Source organism: Tachysurus fulvidraco, chromosome 1 (assembly GCF_022655615.1).
Source record: "Tachysurus fulvidraco isolate hzauxx_2018 chromosome 1, HZAU_PFXX_2.0, whole genome shotgun sequence".
NCBI classification, from domain to species: Eukaryota; Metazoa; Chordata; class Actinopteri; order Siluriformes; family Bagridae; genus Tachysurus; species Tachysurus fulvidraco.
In genome coordinates this window covers 35,103,640-35,127,969 of record NC_062518.1, presented here as the reverse complement: position 1 = coordinate 35,127,969, position 24,330 = coordinate 35,103,640, and the positions used below count along the sequence as shown (strand labels likewise).

The window sequence follows — 24,330 nt, the reverse complement described above, 5'->3', positions numbered from 1 at the left end:
TTATGAAAACAAGCATTCCAAGTTATTCATTTCTCACAGGCTCGTGTTGGATTCACTCACATGGATTAATTTCAAACAGAGTTAGCGGTGAAGGATTTATGAAGCCTTTATGTCACACGTGTGTGTGTGTGGGGGTGTGTGAGTGTGTGCATACGTGAGAAAGAGAGATATTATTTAGTTTGTAGATGAAATTGTGTGAGTGAGTTAGAGTGAATGAGTGAGCGAGCGAGTGTATAAGTGAGTGAGCAAGTGAGTGAGTGAGTGAGTGTATAAGTGAGTGAGTGAGTGAGCGAGTGAATAAGTGAGTGAGCAAGTGAGTGAGTGAGTGAGTGTATAAGTGAGTGAGTGAGTGAGCGAGTGAGTGTATAAATGAGTGAGTAAGTGAGTGAGTGAACAAGTGAGTGAGTGAGTGAGTGAGCAAGTGAGTGAGTGAGTGAGCGAGAGTGAGTGAGTGAGACTATAAGTGAGTGAGCAAGTGAGTGAGTGAGGCTATAAGGGAGTGAGTGACAGTGTACAAGTGAGTGAGCGAGAGTGAGTGAGTGAGAGTATAAGTGAGTGAGTGAGTGTATAAGTGAGTGAGTGAGTGAGTGTATAAGTAAGTGAGTGAGTGAGCAAGAGTGAATGAGTGAGTGAGTGTATAAGTGAGTGAGTGAGCAAGAGTGAGTGAGTGAGTGAGTGAGTGTATAAGTGAGTGAGTGAGCAAGTGTGAGTGAGTGAATGAGTGAGTGAGCAAGTGAGTGAGTGAATGAATAAGTGAGAGAGTGAGCGAGTGTGTAAGTGAGTGAGTGAGTGTATAAGTGAGTGAGTTAGTGAGTGTATAAGTGAGTGAGTGAGTGTATAAGTGAGTGAGTGAGTGAGTGTATAAGTGAGTGAGCAAGAGTGAGTGAGTGAGTGTATAAGTGAGTTAGTGAGCGAGCAAGTGAGTGAGTGAGTAAGTGAGTGAGCGAATATGTAAACGAGTGAGTGAGTGAGTGTATAAGTGATCGAGTGAGTGAGTGAGTGAGTGAGTGGACTTCCTGGACTTCCTGACAGGCAGAAGTCAGGTGGTGAGAATGGGCAGCAATACTTCATCCCCGCTGATCCTCAAAACCGGTGCTCCTCAGGGCTGTGTCCTCAGCCCACTACTGTATTCCCTGTATACACACGACTGTACAGCCACACACAGCTCCAACGTCATCGTCAAATTCGCTGATGACACAACGGTGATAGGCCTGATCACCGACAACGATGAGACAGCCTACAGAGAGAAGAGGTGAGCAGCCTGACTAAATGGTGTCAGAAGAACCACCTCTCACTAAACATTGACAAGACCAAGGAGCCGGTGGTTGATTTCAGGAGACAGAGCAGAGAACACAGACCCATCACCACCGACAAGACACCTGTGGAGCGTGTGAGCAGCTTTAAGTTTCTGGGTGTTAACATCAGTGAGGATCTCACCTGGTCCACACACACTGACACAGTGCTGAAGAAGGCACACCAACGCCTCTTCTTCCTGAGACGGCTGAGGAAGTTTGGAATGAGCCCCAGCATCCTCAGAACATTTTACACCTGCACTATAGTTTCCAAACCGCCTGGTTTGGAAACAGCACCGCTGGCAACCGTAAAGCTCTGAAAAGGGTTGGGCGAACTGCCAGCCACATTGTTGGAGGTGAGCTTCCCTCCCTCCAGGACATCTACAACAGGCGGTGTATAAGAAAAGCTCGGAGGATCACCAATGACTCCAGCCACCCGTCCCACAGACTGCTCTCTCTGCTCCCCTCAGGAAGACGTCTCCGCAGCATCCGATCCCGCACTAGTCGACTGAGGGATAGCTTTTTCCCTCAGGCCATCAGACTAATTAACAGCCATAACTAACACAGCATACAGCATACTTCCACAATATTCAACAGTTCAACACCGCACACACACGCACACTGCATTCGTACTGCATCAATACACACGGGACTATAAACACACTGCATTTAATTTTTAAATAACAATCTATCTGACAATAAGCTATCGGTACCACAGGACATTTCTGTATCTGTATAGTCTGTTGCACCTTACATGATACATATATATTACATGTATCTAATACTTATACTTATATATATTATTTATATTTATACTTATATATACCCATACATATATGTATGTATATGTCTAATAGTACACTGTGGGTACTGACTATGTATGAGCACATTGCATCCTTTCCACATTTTCTGCATTTGCACATTTCAAATGGTACTGAGCATTTTGCACTTTTTTTTTAACCTGTTTGTAAATTGTTCTATTTATGTTTCTTACTATTGTATGTAAATGGTTCTGCAATTTCTGGAGCTCGCTCCCAAGAATTTCACTCACCACGGCACATCCCTCACATGTGCCGTGGTGATGTGACAATAAAGGTGACTTGACTTGTATAATTGAGTAAGCGAGTGAGTGAGTGAGCGAGTATAAGTATGTGAGTGAGTGAATGAGAGTGTGAGTGAGTGAGTGAGTGAGTGAGTGAGTGAGTGAGTGAGCGAGTGAGTGTATAAGTATGTGCACGAGTGAGTGTATATGTGAGTGTGTGAGCGAGAGTGAGTGAGCAAGTGTTTGAGTGAGTGAGTGAGTGAGTGAGCGAGTGAGTGAGTGTATTAGTAAGTTAGTGAGTGAGTGAGTGAGTGAGCGAGTGAATAAGTGAGTGAGTGAGCGAGTATAAGTAAGTGAGTGAGCAAGTGAGTGTATAATGAGTGAGCGAGTATAAGTATGTGAGTGAGCGAGTGAGTGTATATGTGAGTGAGCGAGTATAAGTGAGTGAGTGAGTGAGTGAGTGAGTGAGTGAGTGTATTAGTGAGTGAGTGAGTGAATAAGTGAGTGAGTGAGCGTGAGTGAGTGAGTGAGCGAGTACAAGTATGTGAGTGAGTGAGTGTATAAGTGAGTGAGCGAGTACAAGTATGTGAGTGAGTGAGTGTATAAGTGAGTGAGCGACTATAAGTGAGTGAGTGAGTGAGTGTATTAGTGAGTGAGTGAGTGAATAAATGAGTGAGTGAGCGTGAGTGAGTGAGCGAGTACAAGTATGTGAGTGAGTGAGTGTATAAGTGAGTGAGTGAGTGAATAAGTGAGTGAGTGAGCGTGAGTGAGTACAAGTATGTGAGTGAGTGAGTGTATAAGTGAGTGAGTGAGTGAGTGAGCGAGTGAGTGAGTGTATATGTGAGCGAGTGAGTGTATGTGAGTGAGTGAGTGTATATGTGAGCGAGTGAGTGTATATGTGAGTGAGTGAGTGATTGAGTGAGAGAGTGAGTGAGTGAGAGAGTGTATAAATGAGTGAGCGAGTGAGTGTATATGTGAGTGAGTGAGCGAGAGTGAGTGTATAAGTGAGTGAGTGAGTGTATAAGTGAGTGAGTGAATGAGTGTATAAGTAAGTGAGTGAGTGAGTGAGTGAGTGAGTGAGTGAGTGAGCGAGCGAGTGAGTGAGTGTATAAGCGAGTGAGCGAATGAGGTCTTTAGTTACTGTTCTCTTTGAACATCCGAATGAGGAAAATATGGGAATTCATGGATTTTAGATGTTGGTGCCTGTTAGGCTGGCCTGAGAAAATCAGAAAGTGCAGAATCTCCTGTGAGATTACACAGAATTAAAAAGATTATTATTAAATAAACATGCAGTAAGTAGCAGCAATGACTGTAGAAGTGTCTAGTCAATATTAGAGATCAGAGGAAAACAGTCAGACCAGTGGCCGGGTTCAATGCAACAAAGTCTACAGTTACTCAAATAATAACTCATTACATCCAGGATGAGCACAAAAGCATCTCAGAATGCCCAACATGTTTGAGATGAGGTAGACAGGATCACACAGGGTTCCACTAACAACCAGTATCTAAGACTTCAACGAAGGAAGAGAGAATGTTTGAGCTTGAGGATGTTGAACTATACATGTCTGACTTCATCAATCCTGGAGCCCTACCCCTGGTTAGAGTCTCATCACCTGGTGCAGCACTCTGCTAAGGATAAATCTGTATGGACAGCCAGACTCAGTGGGACTGACCCATGGGATTGCCGTGGGTGGGGCTGCATGCCGCTTGTAGGTCGGCTTTGTGGTGGAGTCTCCATCGGCAAGCGTTTGAAGACTTCAGCATTACGTGATTAGTGTCAGGTCTGTGGTGAACTCGGAAATTGCGCTGACCCGATAGTTCCTCAGGAGGGTTGCATAATTCCACTCGACTATAAACTGCTGTGGAAAGGATATTACATAAATTTACATTATTTACAGTCCTGTGTCACCCAAATGAGGATGGATTCACTACCGAGTCTGGTTCCTCTCAAGGTTTCTTCCTCATTAGGGATGGATGTTAGACCTAAATAGTAACTTAATTTTAATCCTATACTTATGTGTAAGTGCTTTGGGACGCGTCATGTGAGATTATGCAAAATAAAAAAGTCAAATACGAGATTTTTGTCGTTCATGTTGTTGTTGTTGAGCTCCGTTAAAGTGGTGGTCATTCATGGGTTTCAGTTTTTCTCCTGCAAGGTCTTTATTTTAAAGAGATTATGCAGCAATTAATATGTAATATTATGCAAGGTCCATCTATGTGAAACAGCAGCACGTGCTCAAATACAGGAAGTGTGTTTTTGGATTGATAATGTGAGCATTTCCTCTCTGGTCTTTCTCTCACTTTTCTCTCTTCCCCAGAAGTGGACTTTCATTCCTGATGTTGAAAGTCCTCTTTTTTGAACATGAACACGCACGCATGCACGCTCACTCACTCACTCACCCACATATGTCTGATTTATTAGAATAAAAGTAGCATGTTGACTTAATAGTCGTACTAGTAGCTGAGTCGTGTAAACAGCATCTATATGAAGTGTGCACTCGGCTGCCAGGACAAGGGGGACATTCTCCTCTCTTTTGTGGCAAAGGAATGAGGAATATCTTAAGCCTTCTTACTCAAATTGCCTGGATTAGCCACACGGTCTATAGTGGGAGCACAGGCATGTATGGTTTGTGCAGGAAGAGTGTGGAAGTGAGCCATACCAGGTGATCAGTACCAGGTTCACTGACTGATAGATAGGAGGACAGATAGAAAGATATGAGCTGAGGGTTCTAAAAAGAAAGCAAGATGAGGTCTGGAGGAGAAATAATGTGTATAAACACAGCATTCTTATTCTATTTCTCTCCTTTTGGTTTTTCTCCTGTAATTAGGCCTCATCTTCCCTGATTAGCCGCACACTTCCTATCAGCTCCTCTCTCACCTACAAACTAAATCTATAATCTTTCTCTCTCTCACACACACACACACACACACACACACACACACACACACACACACACACACACACACACACACACACACACTTGATCTTGTGTCATGATTTGTAAGCATCGTGTTGCTGCTACATGACTGTCTGACTGGATCATTGCATGAATGTGCAGGTGTTCCTAATGAAGTGAACATGGAGTGCTACACTGTAAAAAAAAGGGGGGGGGGGGACTGTTTGTACTGAAGAGAAGAAAAATAAGGGAAAGTGCTATAGTTATACAACATATTCAATAAAACTAGCTGTTCCTGTGCCAATTTCCTCAGCATTAAATACACACTGACTACGATAAACCTTCTCCATCCACTTTCATCATATCCATCTCTCCAAAAAATACATTTCAAATAAAGATAGATGAAGTCAAACAAGATTTAGGAACAGCACCACTTTCACTTCATCCTACTTCCTGTCGTGGCTCGTTCACGTTTCTATCTGACACACACATGCTCTTGGTTCCTTACAGGCTGCTTAAATTCAGAGTCATAGTCGTGTTCAAACTGTCTGTCTGACTGATTCAGATCCTCCGCCTGACGTTTCCGATGCCTCTTTCAGATCATGATTTAATATCCTCTCTTGCAAAACTCCCATTAAAGAAGACATCCTGTCGAAAGATCATCCACAGGTTTGCAAAAGCTCCTACTCAGTATGTGTCACTTCTACCCTCAGACTTCCTGCCAGCCTTCTAAACATATGAAAGAGAAAGAAAGAGTGAGTGTGACAGGAGTGTCTACTATTTGTCTGGAATGATCTACTCTCCTCCTATCTCTCGATGCATTTTATCTGTTGCGGTAGAGATAAAAAGCACTATGGAAAACAGACTGGATGGATTTAGGGGTTAGTTATGGGTTAAGAGGGCACAGGACAAGTTGTGCTGCATAGCTACCCAACCATTTCCTGCAAGTTTTCCCACGCTTGCAGATAAAGCGAGAGATGGACAGATACAGAATGTTGAGCAAAGAAAAGACCTCATGTCTCCATTTATTCCAAACGGACAACATCGTTGCCTTTCTGTTCTGCACTGATGACCGCCAGCTGTCCATGACACAGGAGAGACAGAGCACGTGGGAAGAAAAGAAAAGAAACGCTGTGAATGAGCGACACAGAACGAGAACGAGACAGAGAAGAGAAATCAGGCACTTGAGGAGACAGGAATGAAAGTAAAATAATGACATTACACACGGACATTAAACATGGCGCAGATAGAAGCAGGAAAGGACGTTGAATAAAAACAGATGTACATGTACAGAGAGAAGTAGGAAGAGAACACGGGGAGGTTTGGTGTATCTAAATGAAGGTTAAGCTAAACCACAGCTGAGTGCATGCTAATGTACCACCTGCGTTGCTAACTATTAGCGTAGTGCGATTAGCTCCCAAACCACACCTTTACTGCAGAACCCAGTGAGGCTAATGGAGAAAGGACAAAAGCAAGAACAACACCATTAGCCCCGAGGTCCCACGGACATCCTTCCGTTAAAACTACGGACCTAAAGCCACATCCTCATGTTAACCAAAAGAGCTTACAAATGCTAATCCATTATGGAGGAGTCTAGTAAATAAAAACCCATCAGAATTCCTCTGAAGAAGCTCAAAGGAAACTAGGATTACAAGGTGTTTAGATATTTCAGAGAAAAGAAGACTTTAGTGTAACTGGTCAGCGGGCAAATTCGAGGTCACAGGCTAGAGTAGAAACATGCAAACAGGAGTTAGGAAATGTTTTTGGAGCTAAATCATGTATTTGTCTATATGGAGCAATTTGTTTTGTTTTAATGGGCTTCATACACCAATTTAGTGTGAGAGAAAGACCTTCACACACACACAAATTCAAAGTGAGAGAAAGACCCCCCACACCCACTTATACTGCATTAATTTAAGACGTTTTGTTAAGGTGAGGTGGACGAAGAGCAGATACACACCGTAAGCCTTCTTTCTTCCTGTTAAAAGACTTGGCACGGAAGAAGATTAAACAATGTAGCTCACACCTCATGTCTCCAGGTCCTCCACTTTGTCTTTAAAAATGGGTCTCACACAAAGCACTGCACATGACTTTTTAAAAAACAGATGGATAAACAAAGGCAGGTGAGAAATACAACACAGCGGGCCATGCTGTTAAAGGAAAATGATCAACAACAGGATGTAGCAGATAGAGAAGCAATATATTCCTCAGATACCACAGCGATCTTTCTGCTCTAACCTTTTGTTATTTTACTAAAGAATATTATTTGCGTTCGTAGTGAATGTTAATGATATGTCCAAAAAACTGTAATCATGTACAGGAGGTTTAAAAAGTTCTTATCATCTCAATGTTTTTTGGTCTTTTTATTTTATTTGTTATGTGAAGCCTCCTGCTCATACAAGTGCCAACGTTAGCTGTTACTATAGCAACAATATCATATCAGAATGAGTGTATAAATAATAAATATATATATAATTGCTGTATAATAATCTATCATACAATATCGTGCAAGATAATTACCAGGATAATTAATATGATCTACTTTAAACACATTATGCCCACACCCGTATGTGATGTGACGTGAGCAAACACATCTAACGAAGAACAGGTTCGCCTGAAGCTCCCCTAAAGCACACCTTATGTATGTAACTGAAATACATAAAATTCCCTGCGACGCAATTACATGCCATTTTAAGCACGGATTCAACTCCAAATAAGTCGCAAAATCCATATTTCTCTCCGATCGGGTTAACGTCAAGTATTTGCCACTGCTGAAGTGAGATCACTCATTTCAACCTGGCCTCTGAGCGGTTCAACACAAACACGTTCAGTTAGACCTTTTGACCAGAGAGTTCAAATCCTGATGATGCCACAGCAGCGTGATCTCTTAGCACACTCTCTCTTCTATTACTCAATGACACCAGCCTATCGTAGGCCTTAATAAGCTCAGGTCTGTGGAAGAGGGCAGACAGCTCTTTGCCCACAGAGTGTGTTATTTACTTTGAAATGATTTGTTTGTCTGCCTTCATGGGTTTTCAGACCAAACTGGGTAGAAAGTTGAGGGGGGGAAAAAAAACTTATATTAAATTAAAAGTTGCCTAAACCAAGCTATTTGGTTATTATAAAATATCAGACAAGTGCAAGTGTTTGATATAAACGCATCGCTCCAACTGATGCAGTATACAGAAAGAAAATAAATCAGGAGATAAGATTCATCCTTCGGCAATAAAAGTAATAAAAGAAAAAGGGTTTGTAGAGTTTTTATTACAGTGTATACATTTTGGTGAAGAGCACTGTCTGCTTTTAGATTCTGACAGATCCTTACACGTGACTCTTGCCTTTAATGGTAGGTATGTTTTATTCAGACTCTTCTGCTGTACAAGGCCACCCATATTTCTTTTTGTTCAACAGCCAGCAGGTGATCACATGTTGTATCTGCACTTTATTTCTGACAAGAGCAAACTCCAGCACTGTGGAAATGTATAGCGTTTCTCTTCTTTGTTCTTGGGCGGTACGTTACTCTTAAACTTCTGGACTCTGTATGAAGTGCACGGTGCCTCGTAAAAAGCGTTTCACTTCATGACGAACTGTGTATGATTGTGTATGAGACAAAAGTTCATGTTTTAATGTTTCTCAGCTGTTGTGTTTCTTGCTGTACTGACTTTTTTTTTCTTGTGTGAAAGTCTTTGCTAGACTACACTAGAACGTCTCTTCTGCATGCTAGGACCCAATCATTCTTCCTTTAGATCTGTCCTATTTCTACATGAACTTATATCAACTTATTTGTAACATATAAAAGACAATAAACAAGAAGTTGGTTGTGAGAATGTACCTGAGATTGTACAATATGATACGACGACCTGGTCATTTTTAGCTGGATTATTTAGATTGCGTTCTTCTTGATCTTCCCATTGAAGACCTCAAGCGGCGAGAGCAAATCATTCAAAATGGAAATAAACATGAGACAGCACAATATAATTCTATTGGCTATTCTATTCTCCTGATATAAAGTATTATCAAAAGACAGTATTAATTCATTAACTGATATTATACCACAGCACTGTTGTCAGAAGGTCAATTGATTATCTAGAACAGCAGTTCGGACGGTAGTTAGGATCGAAAAAGGCACAAACTCCATGAAGACCTGGTTTATCATGGTTGCTGTATAAGTTGTAGGAGAACGCAAGTTCTCAAATACTCAAGAGGCCTGTACAGAGCTCTGATTTCACACTGACTGAACACCCCTGGTGCTGACTGCACCCCAGACCTCCTCACTTAACATCTGTGCCTGACCCCATGCTTAATGCTCTTCTAGCTGAAAGAAGTGTCTCAGAAGAGTCTGGAATCTGATGTTCTACAGTGGGAGCAAAGTAGCTAAGCATGCTGGCCTTGCACCTCCAGGGTTGGTGGTTCTATTTACCAGTTCCTGCCTCCGCCCTGTGTGCATGTAGTTTGCATGTTTTCCCTGTGATCTGGGTACTACGGTTTCCTTCCCAAGTCCAAAGACATGAATTGTTTCTGATCAACATCTCTAAACTGCCCATAGAGTGCAAGTGTGTGTGTGTGTGTGTGTGTGTGTGCAACATCTGATGGGTTAGCACCACGACCAGGGAGAGATTCTATATGGCACATATGGTTGTGATGATCCGGGGTACACATACTTTTGGCCATATATTGTGTTTTTCACTTTGTCCATATATACACATTAAAATGCTTGTAATTGTTGATGGTGCAGTTTTCTGTCATGAGAGAATTTTTTTAGATTTTCTGAGGTCACCAGTGTCAGCGATCCTCGAGAGAAAGTAAAAAATAAAGTCCGTTGAGGACTTTGTATGATAACACATCCTTATGATCCTTTACTAAGGATCACAAGCTCTCTTCTGTCTTCACGCTCATTGTTCGCTGCTTTTGTTTTCCTCATTTTTGTTCAGTCGCTGGACCCACCCACAGCTAATCTCCAACCGCTGTTATCGTTCAGGTCAGCGGACGGCGCTGCGAATAAAGAATGAACGATGTCTGTTCGCTGAGAGTCGCTGCACATGTAAACGTAGCCTTAAGTGTCACTTCAAAATCTCTAAGACTTGGTGACTGTGCAGGTTATATCATATGAGTATGAATATATTCATATTCATACTCATTACAAGATTCATTAAACCTCCATGCCCTGTAAACATACGGTATTATTATCCTGGAAGAGACCAATTCCATCAGGAGAAACACGTTTCCCTCCAAGTAGATTCAAAACATGGCAGCCAAACAAGTCCAACCAGCACAGTGTGTGCTCTACTAGCCGGTATTAATAAACACTGAGGAAGAGTCACAATATAACAAGAGAATAATACATGGGAGGAGGTTTTCAACAGGGTGTGCTTTCCTTTTATCAACAAAAACTATTCTACAGTGTTCTACTTACTCACACACACCATCACCAACACCAAACCTTGTAGTGTTTTCAGACGCAAAGAAGAAAACGCGGCTAGTGCTTGACAGACCAAAGAAAAGTAAAAGATAAGAAAACTAAAAAGGTTAGAGAAGGACAAACGTGGATTCGTGGAAGTGCGACTGACTTTTAACAACTTTACGCTACTTAGAAGGAGAAGCAACAGAAAAAAAAAGGGCTATGTGCGATAATGGTATTATTAAATATAATAATAGTGACGTCGAATCTAAAAGTATGCAGTTACTGAAGAGACGAGATGAGATGTCCTCTTTCCTCTATAGACGAAGCTGGCTTCCCCTGGGCATTTATTCCTACCACCAAACAGGGTTACTGCTTCTCCTCAGGCGAAGATTGCCCTAGTGTCCTAATACTACAACACACACACACACACACACACACACACACACACACACAGTGCTCATCTCCTGAAGAAGTGACTTTCAGTTTTTGTGTGAAAGTATTTGCACAAGTTCTCTTTATTACAAGAGAAATCGTGTCTATCCCTAATCTATAACTTTATCCTTACATTCATAAAACCTATATATGATTTTAATTAGATATTTTATAAAAGAAAACACCAGTTACATGTATAAGATATTTGTATTTTGAATAGTTTTCGTTTCCTTTTACAGTTCTGTTATTGTATTCTGCTCACATGCATATTTACAGCGTGTCACATGACAACCAATTACAGGAAATCAAATCCTAACACACAGGAGACAATAGCTGAATGAACCGCATGCCTTACATGCCGCACTGACAAGCCTGTAAAGTGAAAAGAAGAGAAAGAGGAAACAAGAAAAAAAGAAATTATATTAAGTATAGGCGAGAGCCAGATTTAATTGCACCGGCTGAAATCTGATAGAATTCGTGAGGACAGTAACAGTCAACAAAACAGAATTAATATAAAGAAAATACAGGCTGAAGTGGACAAGGCACAATTTATCAAGAAGTCTAATAAAAACAATGAAAGTCAAATGCGGTTCTCTGTTTTTAATCTGCTTTACAGTGACTTTACAAGAAAGGGCCAGAAATCAGCGTGTGATCCAATCCAAAACACCTGAATACAATAAATGTGTCATTGCTATTGTTTAGCAGACAACATGACTGACACACCTGAATAAATGTTATTGAGTCACAGCTGTTAGTAAATGCCATCATTCATCCCTTTTCTGTCACTGGGAACCTGGACACTATAATAGGAGACTATAATGGGGACTCACAACATTTACATTTAAAGCATTTAGCAGATGCCCTTATCCAGAGTGACTTACATTTTTATCTCATTTTTATACAACTGAGCAATTGAGGGTTAAGGGCCTTGCTCAGGGGCCCAGCAGTGGCAGCTTGGTGGACGTAAGAATCGAACTTACACCTTCCGATTGGTAGCCCAACACCTTAAACACTAGGCTACCACATCCCACATCCACAAGGTGAAGGACACTGTGTCCTGCAATGTGTAGCCCACACACACACACACACACACACACACACACACACACACACACACACACACACACACACACACACACAAAGCAGAGGCAGGATTCGAACCCCCAACCATGGAGTTGTGAGACAAACATGCTAACCACTTAATATTTAGTCATGACTGTGCATCATGACACTCTTTGAGAACGGAAATGTGTTACAGTAGGAGCACAAAGGAATCTGGTCCTTATCTGCAAATGAAATCTGTCGCCATTATTGTACCAGGAAATAATCACTAGGATAACATTAAAGAAGAGAGTGATTAGAGCGGCGACTTCTTGTTAGAGGAGTCAAATGAGTAAATGTTCACTTGTTCTTCAAATGTTTCTTTAGATTATATTTTACATAAAATCACATTCACATTACATTTATAAGCCATTAAGATTAGCATTACATTTTTAAGCCCTAATTTACTAGGTACCAACAGGATGTTTGTTGTTGTTGTTCTTTCCAGCTTCTGGACATTCCTGCTCCCTTTACAAGAGCTCTCTCAGGTTTGTACTACATTGAAATCTTGCTTTTCTTAACATTATGGCTTTATACCATGATAATGGCATAGATGATGACATCACAGCAACTTATTTACAGGTAAACATGCTTGAAATGTGCATATTGAGATCTGAGTTTTTTTGTTTTACGAAAACAAACGTGCCAGACAAAATAGAAAATATATTAAAGCGTAACCCTCTTAATAATGAACTTTTCATTAATAATCTAACAAATGAATCAAATGATTTTAGTTGGTGTGAACTCTGGAGGGCTTCGCATAACTTTTACGAACAGTGAGTGAGTTTTACCAACTGAGGGAATAAAGTGCTTACGGTGCTTGATCCACTGGACCAGTAGAGGAAGAATCCTTCAGGATCCACTTTCAGGGTGACCAGCGTGGGCTGCCCGCTGTTGGGTTCCTAAACACACACACACACACACACACACACACAGTGAAAATTAAGACACAATCACCTAGTGACAGACTGGAACATACTCTGGAAAATAAAAGTGTTCAAGGTGACTAGTCGGCCGTACTAATTCACTCAAAAGCCTACAGGACAAAAACTCTATGTTTAAGCAGCAATGATGCATCACTGACCAGCAATGAGAGCATTACAGCTGCAACGACTAATCAATAAGAAAAAAAAAAAAGATCCTGGCAAAGATTTTTATTATCGATTAGTCTGTTCACCACAAAGCTAGCGTCTAATGTATAGAAGCACTTTACACGGTCTCCTAAGATGTTTTTAAAAACCATGGCCTAGGTCATGACACAAAAAGATTTTAACTAGCAGAACAAGCAAAAGTTATCCCTGCATTAGTGGGGTGTCTTGTCTTATGGCATAACAAATCTGCATAAGTGAAGCAAACAATCCAAAGACAGTTATACAGAGGAAGTAAAAGTAGTCACACCACTGCATGGAATATAAATAGAGCAGAATGTAATGTTTAATGTTTAACATGGAGGTTGTATTATGCAAACTGATAAGCATGTTATTATATCACAGTTACACCAGCATGTAGGAGTTCAGTTTGCCCAGTTTATAATAATAAACACACGTGCAGTAGGTGGAGTAACCTAAAACTCATTTAGGGAGCCAGAGACCACATATTCATCACAACATTCTGTCAGATTTTAACAGACATCTCAAATGGTTGTTTGAAACATCATCTAGTCGATCATTTCTGGTGTACTATTCTCTCCCCCTTCCAGTGGATAGAAGCCTGCAAATAACTGCCTGGGATAGCTGCCAAGTTGGACGCTGAATGGACTACTATAAGCGGTTGAATTTAAAGCAGCCAATTATTCAGTATGACTAGATTTAAAGGATGTTTTGAGGCAATGTGGATGTGCAATACAGTATGCAAAGTTAGGATTTTAATCATAGGAAAGTATTGCTAGCAATGCCTCCTTCACTGAACAGAAGGACTGATGGACACTGAAGCCATGCCTCCTTCACAAGAACTGAGGTCGATTAAGACCACACCTCGTCCAGAGGAACTAAAGGACACTGAAGCCACGCCTTCTCCAGAGGAACTAAAGGACACTAAAAACACGCCTCCTCCAGAGGGGTTAAGGACACTAAAGCTACGCCTTCTTCAGAGGGACTAAAGGACACTGAAGCCACGCCTCCTCCAGAGGAACTGAAGGACACTGAAGCCACAGCTCCTCCAGAGGAACTAAAGGACACTAAAGTCACGCCTCCTCCAGAGAGACTGACACTGAAGCCACACCTCCTCCAGAGGAACTAAAGGACACTCAAGCCATGCCTCCTCCAGAGGGACTGAAGGACACTGAAGCCACGCCTCCTCCAGAGAGACTGACACTGAAGCCACACCTCCAGAGGAACTAAAGGACACTTAAGACACGCCTTTTTCAGAGAAGACACTATTTGCTTGAGCCATTTGTAAGGACATTAGAGGCTATTTCCTGCCCTGCTGAGGCATGCCATGTGCACACCATGTGCACTATGTGACTGCAGAATTAATGAACTGTGCTCTGCACTTCTTCCCACTGAATGACAGTCAGACAAAGACATTTCCTGTGGACCTCCTGCCACAGACCCCACATCTCTTGTCATTAGGGACTTGTACGCTGTCTTCTGCAGACAACTGAGGATTCACCACGGCTCCGGAAGAAGGTTCCCTTCCAGCTGAGTGCTAGAGGCCGAGCGCTGATGAACAGATGAAAAACAGCAAGAGGAAGGAGATATGCCTGGGATCAGTGGATGGCTTTCAGAGAAAGAGAGAAAACTCAAGGCCCCTTAGGGACCGTTGGATTTAGAGTCGAGTCTAATGGCTGAAAGGTGAAGCGCCAGCACCAAAGCCACAAGATCCACAGAGTAACCTCATACTTTCATCTTAATGTGCACTGTTCGGGAAAGAGGGAGGGCTACAGAGAGATAATCAAATAATACAGAGAAAGTGGTGGAACATCCAAGATTTGAAATGTTTTTCATGAAATCAGATGCAAGTTTAAGGAGAAAATCTTCCTGGTTTGAATCAAAGTTACCTCATTCTCCAAAAAGAAGTACGATATTCTTAGTTTGGCCTGTATTTTATTTAGTTTTTTACATCCTTCCCTGTTTTTCTGTAATATATAATAAATAAAAGGCCAATCGGATGCCATTTTATTTATCCCGGTTCCGCTTGTACATTCCATTTCTTTCTCTTTTTTTCCATTACACATCTGTCCCCTTGCTGTCTGTCTAAATGATAAACAATAAATAAACAAAACACCACAAACACAGAGCAAATTGAGGGTGTTGTCAAACGGGACAAATCAACTTCTCAGCAATGATTACATTTATGGCTTCTTGGAAAAAGAAAAAAAAACATTCACTGATTGCCAAGATATGCAGGAATATTTTTCCCCATTCTGCTTGTCAACCCAAAACACTACACACACACACACACACACACACACACACACACCGCACCGCACCACACAAAATGTATTCAGCTTGTCTGGCATTTGCATAAACACAAATATATTACGGTTGTATTGTGGGTCCTGAATGACCTCCATTCAAAGCAGTGTTTGATAAACAAAGCATCTCGGCGCAGGACCCATCGGCATTGAACACCTTCAGGTGGATTCATTACAATATGAAAGAGTGTGGAGTGGGGGGGGGGGTGTAAGACGAAGGAGAACATTGAGAAGGAGGGTGTTATGGTTACACACTGTAAGCCTTTCTTTTTGATCTTCTCATAACTTTGCTCATGCGTTTTATATCCTGCCCGAATCTGTAGCAGTGCTAGTTGGTGAACTGAGCTTAACCTTTACCCTTATAGTACATACTCATTAGGGACTGAAAAAGACACTTCAGTGTATTGATCAATTCCAGTATCTCCTCACCCCCTACAGGCACTGGCCTTCAGCTAATAAGCCTTAATGATCCTTCTCCCTATCAGAGTTTCACACACACACACACACACACACACACACACACACACACACACACACACACACACACACACACACACAAACAAAAAAACACACACACACACACACACACACACACACACACACACACACACACACACACACACACACACACACACACAAGCACGCAAAACAAAACTTCATCTTCAAGACTTCAAGATCATCTCTTGAAATGCCCACAATAAGAGAACACCCAAAAAGGGTAAAAGCTTTGATTCCATAAATGACTCAAAGCTTTTACCCAAAAAGGGTAAAAGCTTTGATTCCATAAATGACTCAAAGCTCTAGATAGTCTATATAATTGCTATTAAAAGGGTTATTATGATATGATGATGATGGAGGCTCCGTTTGGGGTTGCCACAGTGGATCATCTGGTCCGCATATTAGATTTGGCGGAGGTTTATATGCCGGATGCCCTTCCTGATGCAACCCTCCCATTTAATCCAGGTTTGGGATCAGCACTGAGGGTTAGATCTTCGGTGGCTGGGTTAGCTCCCTGCCTTGGGAATTGAACCCAGGCTGCGACAACAATACAGGATCCAGCCACTGGACCACAAGGAGGCTAGAAAAAGATATTATGATACCTGCATCAAAGTACATAAACTGTGACACTCACTGAGCACATTATTATGGAAAGCTTTACACCGGCTCATTCATACAATTATCTAATTGACCAATCGTGTGGCAGTAGTGCAGTGCAAAACAATAATGCAGATATGTCTGGCAGCTTCAGGTATTTCTCACATCAGCCATCAGAATAGAGTAAAAAAAAATGATCTCAATGATTTTGACTGTGATATGATTGCTGGTGTCAGAATAGCTGGTCTGAATATTCCTATAACTGCCGATCCCCTGGGATTTTCACACACACAGCAGTCTCTGGAGCTTTCACAGAATGGTGCAATAAAGAAGAACCATCCAGCTGTGATTCTGCAGACGGAAACGCTTTGATGAGAGACGACACGAGAGAATGGCCAGACTGGTTCAAAGTGACAGAAAAAAAGAAGCAGAAGAAGCCTTTATTCTGTCACATATACATTACAGCACAGTGAAATTCTTTCTTCACATATCCTGACTTTGGAGGTTGGTGTCAGAGCATAGAGTCAGCCATGATACATCACCTCTGGAGTAGAGAGGGTTAACTGCTTCAGTCACCACTGCCCCAGGCTACAGTACCTCAGATAAACACTGTATGCTTGTGGTGAGCAGAAAAAAAAAACCCCATTCACAACACATCGAAGAGGAAGACTGTCAGGCTCCATTTCTGTCACTCAAGAACAGAAAGCTGAGGCTGCGGTGGAAGTCTCTAACTCTGGACAGTTAAAGATAGTCTGGTCTGAAGATCCTAGATTTCTGCTGAGGCACACAGATAGTAGGGAGAGAAACTGGTGCCAACAGCCTGAATGCATGGACCCGAGTCGAGGCTGGTGGAGGTGGTGTAGTGGTGTGGGGAATGTTTTCTTGGCACACTTAATTCAGTTAATACAGATCAATCATCACTATACCTGAATAATCTGCAGGAATTGTGTGATGCAAACGTTTTAACATGGAGCAGAATCTTAAAGGAATGTTTCCATCATCATGTCATGAAGAAAAAATTGCTTTTGTTTATCCCTTACAGATCGTGCACTCTACAGCCACGGCTATTATATGTACGCTAAGATTACACACGGTACACAAGTGTAAGCAAGCATCTTTCCGGCTATGTCTTGCTTACGAAAAAGAAAAATCGTGTACTCTTAAACTTGCTTGTTAGCTTCATACCAAAACACAGTGCACAAAACTTTGAACAGTGAGTTAGACTCATGGTATCTTAAATCTGTAGCCTAGTGAACCAGAGTTCATGCATTCGATGATAGAGACTTGGGCGTCTGACAAATGTTTTAAATGTAAATGCATGTTTGTTTTTCTGGAAATACACACTGACACCATGACACAGGGATTTATGTGAGAACTTGAGAATGTGTGTGTGTGTGTGTATTGGGCCCACGAGCATGAAAAGTCCCACAGAGGACTGCAAGTTTACTATTAAAGCAGCCCTTTTAGTAAGCTATTAAATAAAAGACCTGGAGCAGCATGAGGCCTGGGTTAAGCCAAGAGACCACAATAGTTGTGTGTTTGTGTTCACTTCTTAAAACACACTCACTCACATAGACATATACATGCATACAAACATGCATACACACAGAGTAATGCAGAAACTATGTCAGCTATTTCAGTGGGTGAGTTTGTAGGCCTCTTGGCTCTGCTGCTTGTATTCAGCTAGTGATATTAACATGCTTATAAACACTTAAAGCTGGATTGTGCGTTTATTTCTATATATTATATATATATATTTTTAAACACTTTCAGCGTTATAAAAACTTTATTGCTGTGCTATATTAAAATAAAAATGCTTCGTCAATTTTGTAATTGCAGTCGCACTTATTTAGAGGAGTGTCTTAGGTCAGAATCAGCTGTAAAATGTGTATTCCACACTATTACCGGTCCACGCAAGTAAAATTCCGCCACATTGCAATAAAGAGAAACAATTCAATCTGTACTCGCACCTCCTCAATGCTACGCTCCACCTGAAAGGCTTTTGTAGCTTGTTTCTAACTACTAACCTTTTGACAAGCAAAAACCGTTACTCAATCATCCAACGTTTTGGTATGTTATGGTCTTAATAGAAAGTGCTGAAATAGGTGTAAACATTGGAACGGTAGATGTATGGGGTGGCTAGAGAAACTACGCAGAATAAGGACTAGCATCTAGTAGGATTAAGCCCCCATATAAGGTTTCAGTTTTGGCATCCACATCATATTGTTTGTGGTTAAATGTTTTAGGATGGACTTTTAGACTTGAGGAATGCAGTTGAGTTTCTTTCCACATAGGAATGATGAAGCTTGGGCTGATTTCTTTCTAGCCCACACTGTACACAGTGAGTTAAATGTCCCCCTTTTTATTTGGGGACACATTTGGTTCGACATTTTTCAACCTGCCTAACTGATGTACCATGAGATGAACAGAGGATGTGCTTATGAAATACAGTTAGTCACTGTATTCCAGAGCAACCTACTTTTTACTCATTTATCTAGGCAGGGTTAAAGAATTGAGCTACTGCTCAACATGCTTGATCATCTTTTCCTCTCAGAATGGCTGTGAAGAAAAAAAAAGAAAAACAATAGACAGAATCAGCATAATCCTTTTGTGTCATTTGTATTTTGATTCGACAGACACCAGTAGGATCAGTTTAATGGGGGAGTTTTTTGGAACACTGGGAACCCGAAATACTTGAAAATTCAGCTCTCTAATCAAATTTCACAATCAGCCTTCACTTGTAGGTGAACAATTTCTGTGTATTGATGTGATAATAGATACACTTCAGATTCTACTTAAAAGGGAGATTTCAGACTTCAGATTTTCCGTTTTCACTTAATAATTCCTGCTTCAGACCAATTTCTCATTGGAAGAGCCTGTTACTAATATTAGTAACTCTTTCTATCCAAACTTTTAGAAAATGATTAGCAGGCTCAGGGTAGAAGATGACAGGCCTGTTAAAGGACCAGAAGATCCAATGTTGAATATGTCGATAAAGAAGAATGAGTCATTTATCATTTGGTTAGGTTCAGGTTCCTCAACAGTTCCACCGCATGAGCTGAATGCTAGTTAAAAAAAAGAAAAAAAAAACAAACAATGCAACTACAAACATAATTAACAAAGCATTTGAATTCCAGAAAATGTGCAGAATGGGAAGTGCAACTCACCAATGCATTACTACTGCAAAACCTTTTGCTTTCCTTTTGTAGTAAACATAGCAGCACATCTTACTGTCTTACTTGAATAAATTTGAATCAGTTCCGCAATAAATCAATTTATCAACTGAATCAATTTCTCCAGTGAATCAATTTCTTAAATTACATGCTATTACAGAATAAATGCAATTCCAGATACATCGATTATCTACGTTATTATAAGTTATGGAGTAACGTTTAACATTATTTAACATGTTATAGAGCTACATATTTTGCATCTTACATTCCTTCTTCTCAAACTGAACTAACGCATACAAGCAACCCAAACCACTGCTACTTTAATCTCCTCTAGGTTTTCATACTTCACTGTATATGTATGCACTGCATTGCTGCCCTGTGTCTCTTGTGGTCAGAAGAATAGGACACATTCTCAAGAATTATTGCTACATGTGCACAAGATACAGTACCAACAAACAGTAGTGACAGAAACGAACACTGTTGCGTAACGTCAGCGGCAGACGGACCGAACAACGACGATAGCCGACGACTTGAAAGAGAGGCTAAAAGGGATTGCAATTCCCAACAATAAATACTTGACATGAGATGTACTGCATGTTAAAATGAGAACATATAAGAACATATAAGGCCATAGACCTGGAGAAGGAAATGTGTTGCAAGATTCATAGTGTATAATTGCTGGGCATGTTGAAACAAAGAGGGAAGGTAAACAAGCCATTTCTTAGAGTGTGTGTTTAGTTTCCTGCTGTGTTTCAGTTTGTCTATTGACCATTTGTAACAGAATACTGCTAAGACTCTCCGTAATTTATATTTTTACTCATTAGCAAAGAAAAAAAGACAAGGATACACAGTAGACACTAGTAGGAGGAGGAGTTAGAGATAGAGGCAGAATGGGGACAAAGAAAAAAAAATCTGGAGAAAAAAAAAAAAAAAGACAGGAGACAGATGGAGATAGCGAGACCTTTGAGCAGCTATGACATGATTTCAATGATTTACTGCAGCCTCCCTGCACGTTCCAGCAGCATAAAACAAACACACACCCATACACAAACAGTACCAGGTCTCCCTCAGGAACAAGCCAACAATCCTAATCGAGGTAGAGAGGAAAGCCTGGAGGCAGAGTGCAAAGGTCAAACACACCCACATGTGAATTGCGGAAAGCTGAGATTGACAAAGTGGCATTTTGTTGTAACACCGCCCTTCAAACCCTTGCTCTCTCACCTCTGTGTCAAGTATTCTCTAGCGTGTTTCTGTGTGTGGTGAGACATTCATTAACACACGAGCAAAAGTCAACACTGGCCATAGAACTGTTTCTAATAGTCTTCCGGAGTGAGTGCATCAAACAAACATTTTTCTGAGAGCTCTGAGGAACAAACTGCTGCAGCCAACGGCCTATCGGACTAAGCGCTGCATCAAAGAGCCATAAAGTACCGCCTCAAACGTGTGTGACCGAATGCCAAAATGCACCACAAGCAAGTTGGCATGAAGCATGACGCTACTTCAGAGGTCCCAATTAATGAGCTGCAGCAAAGAGCCACAATGTATTGCTTCAGAGGACCTCAAACAAGAACTGCACTAGAGAACCACACAGAACTGCTTCAGATGTCCTTTGACAGGAGCTGTGTCAGAGATCCACAAGTACTGCTATAGAGGGGCTTATGAACAAGCTGCACCAGAGAACCATATAGTACTGTTTCAGAGGGATGAGTTGTGCCAGAGAACCACACAAGTACTACTTCTGAACACCTCACCTGAGAGTCTCACAGATGTGCAACACCACAGAACCACAAAGCAATGCTTCCAAGGCCTCATGAATGATCTGCACTAGATGTACTCTCTCATACAAAGGCACTCACAAATAAGCACAGAGCACAAGTGCAACGTCTCTTCTTTAAGGTGATGGGGTCAAAGTACTGCTTCACGGGCCCTCACGGACGAGTTGAGCTAAAAAGATGTACAACAAGCAAGATACCTAGAGTAATGCACAGCAATAGCCCCGAGGGCCTCACAGAGACAGGGCCTCTAAGCTACACCAGAGAGGCGCAAACAAGAGGCCTTTCATTAGGGGGGAAATTAATCAGTAATTCAGGACATTCTTTAGTGCAATTATACATATTTCAAACTTCGACTTGGAACGAGAAAGAAAAAAACGCTTCTCAATTCGGAATTCCGACACGGAAAACAGAGAAGCTGCTGTTATCCCCAAGCTAAGCAAAATACATTGTATTAGTGTGACTGTTTAAATCAAAATTTAAGGTCATTTCTCTTCTTTCATACACGACAATAAAATAGCAAAATAGCATTTGCTATTCGATCAACACAAAACATACAGACACAGAAGTTCCATATCACTAATGGAACTGATATAATGAAACCGATTTACTTGTCGCTAGTAAAAACACCCAGGCGCATGTCCGAAATCACGTACCGTCACAGTACCTTCTGCGTGCTATGTGTGCAGTATGAATGCAATCTGGACTTACTACAACCACCATGTTGGCCCCGTCATGTGATCTATAACATGAGATTAACCAAAAACCGCAGCTGTTATTTAGACCTTCAACAACATTGCAGTCAGGTGTTGTTAAACAAGAAGGAGTTTAACCACAAGGATCAAGGTTTAATACCTACAGCACTTACACACGGCTCTTCAGCAGCAGTCGTGTTGCCTGCTGAATCATGGAGGAAGCAGTTAGTCATCTGGTTATTTCTCGCTTTCTTTTTTTTTTACGAATACTGAGAATGTATTCACGCTACTCCTTGGGTGTACTGCTTTTTGCCTTCTGTATAGTATAGTATAGTAGTATGGTAGCTTTCAAAGGAGGTGCCCACAGTTTTATCCTGCTTTATTTAATATGTATAGGGCAAAAGCCTTGTAATTCCATGCGAATCCCATTTTCAAATTTGGCTGAATGCAAAATCATTCGTAGCGCTGATTAAAAGCAAGTGTCTGCTTTTGGAAGTACAGCTTTTCAAAGCTGTTATACGAAATCTCCTCCTGAGACGAGCAAAGCCAGCACAGGCCATGTTTTGCGTGTACTGGACCTACCGCTTTCATGCGTGATGCTTGGTACCGCCTGGGGAAAAGCCGTACCACATAAAACAGCACATCTTTGGGACATATGTGCGTATTGTGGAATAGGAGTTATGTAGTGTGTACGTCTGTCCTGGCCATAAACAGGATGCGCGAGGGGGACGAGGTAAACACTTGAGGAGGGCAGAAGGAGAGGGAGGGGGAAAGAGGAGTGATTATATCTCGAATCGATTCTAAACATCTAAAGAATTTCTTTACATTTCTTATTATAATATTTTAAGCTTGACTTATAATATTTGTAAGCTTTAAAGTTTCTTATTCTATTGGCAGATTTCTTAAGGCTTAAAAATGTTCAACGATTCTAATTTGTAGTAGTAGGAGTAGTAGTAATAATAATAATAATAATAATAATAATAATAGGCAGATCTACTAATAATTGACAATTCATTAATTAGACTAGGTTTATTAAGGTATTAACATGGAACGAAACATTAACATAACGTAACAACGTAGCGTGCAGTTTTTTTTTAAAATACTGCGAAGTGCCAACTGTCCTTTCGGTGTCTCAATCAATCTACCTATAACCAAGCGCAGTTCTGTTAACTAGAGTAGACCAAGCATGAGTATGTGCACCATGTCAGGGACAACAGGATTGTGCTACACACGCAGGGGACGTGTTCTACCGGTCAGACAAATCTCCATGGTTGTATTGAGCAATGAGTGTCACAGGGTCATGTGTCAGTGTGTATACGTTGAATTGTAACCTGGTCAAATTAAACTGGAAATAATGTCCGCATCCAATGTTTTAAACACCAAAAGAAGGTCAGCGATGGTCAGATGTCCATGTACACTTTTGGACAAATAATAGATGTATTTAAAAATAGATAGATAGATAGATAGATAGATAGATAGATAGATAGATAGATAGATAGATAGATAGATAGATAGATAGATAGATAGATAGATAGATAGATAGATAGATAGATAGATAGATAGATAGATAGATAGATAGATAGATAGATAGATAAATAACATCAGTGAATATGAAATAATTATCAATGATGCATTGTATTATTCCTACTACTATTACTACTACTGCAGAGAAGAAGAAAAGAAAAAGAAGAAAAAAAGAAGAAGAACAAGAAGAAGAAGAAGAATTATTATTCTTGAAGCCAGTTTCTTCATAACACTTGTATGTTGTGAGCATTGGTCTGACCGGTCAGGTCGCATGTCAGGAGCAGATGAGCCACAGAGATAAGATGGACCACCTGTCCCACATTTCTCAGGACATTCCTGTAAAAAACAGGTTGCTCTCGCAGTCAGCAAAACCCATTAAACATGTTAACAAGGTTTAAAACCTCAATCCTCAACTAGGCTCTGTCTAAATCTGTCTAATCTATTCCGTTAACTTAGTTTGTCTCCATGATTAATGATGCTTTTCTGGGGAA

The 24,330-nt window shown here is 41.0% G+C and overlaps 1 protein-coding gene across 2 annotated transcripts in view; it reads right to left on the bottom strand.

Moving 5' to 3' along the window:
* The window catches only part of plcb3 (phospholipase C, beta 3 (phosphatidylinositol-specific)), a 59,905-nt gene that overhangs the window by 25,852 nt on the left and 9,723 nt on the right, over nt 1–24,330 (bottom strand). For both annotated transcript variants that reach the window (XM_027142795.2, XM_027142796.2), the window contains exon 2: nt 12,981–13,067. In XM_027142795.2, the coding sequence (XP_026998596.1) occupies nt 12,981–13,067 (87 nt within the window). The remainder of the gene's footprint in view (nt 1–12,980; nt 13,068–24,330) is intronic.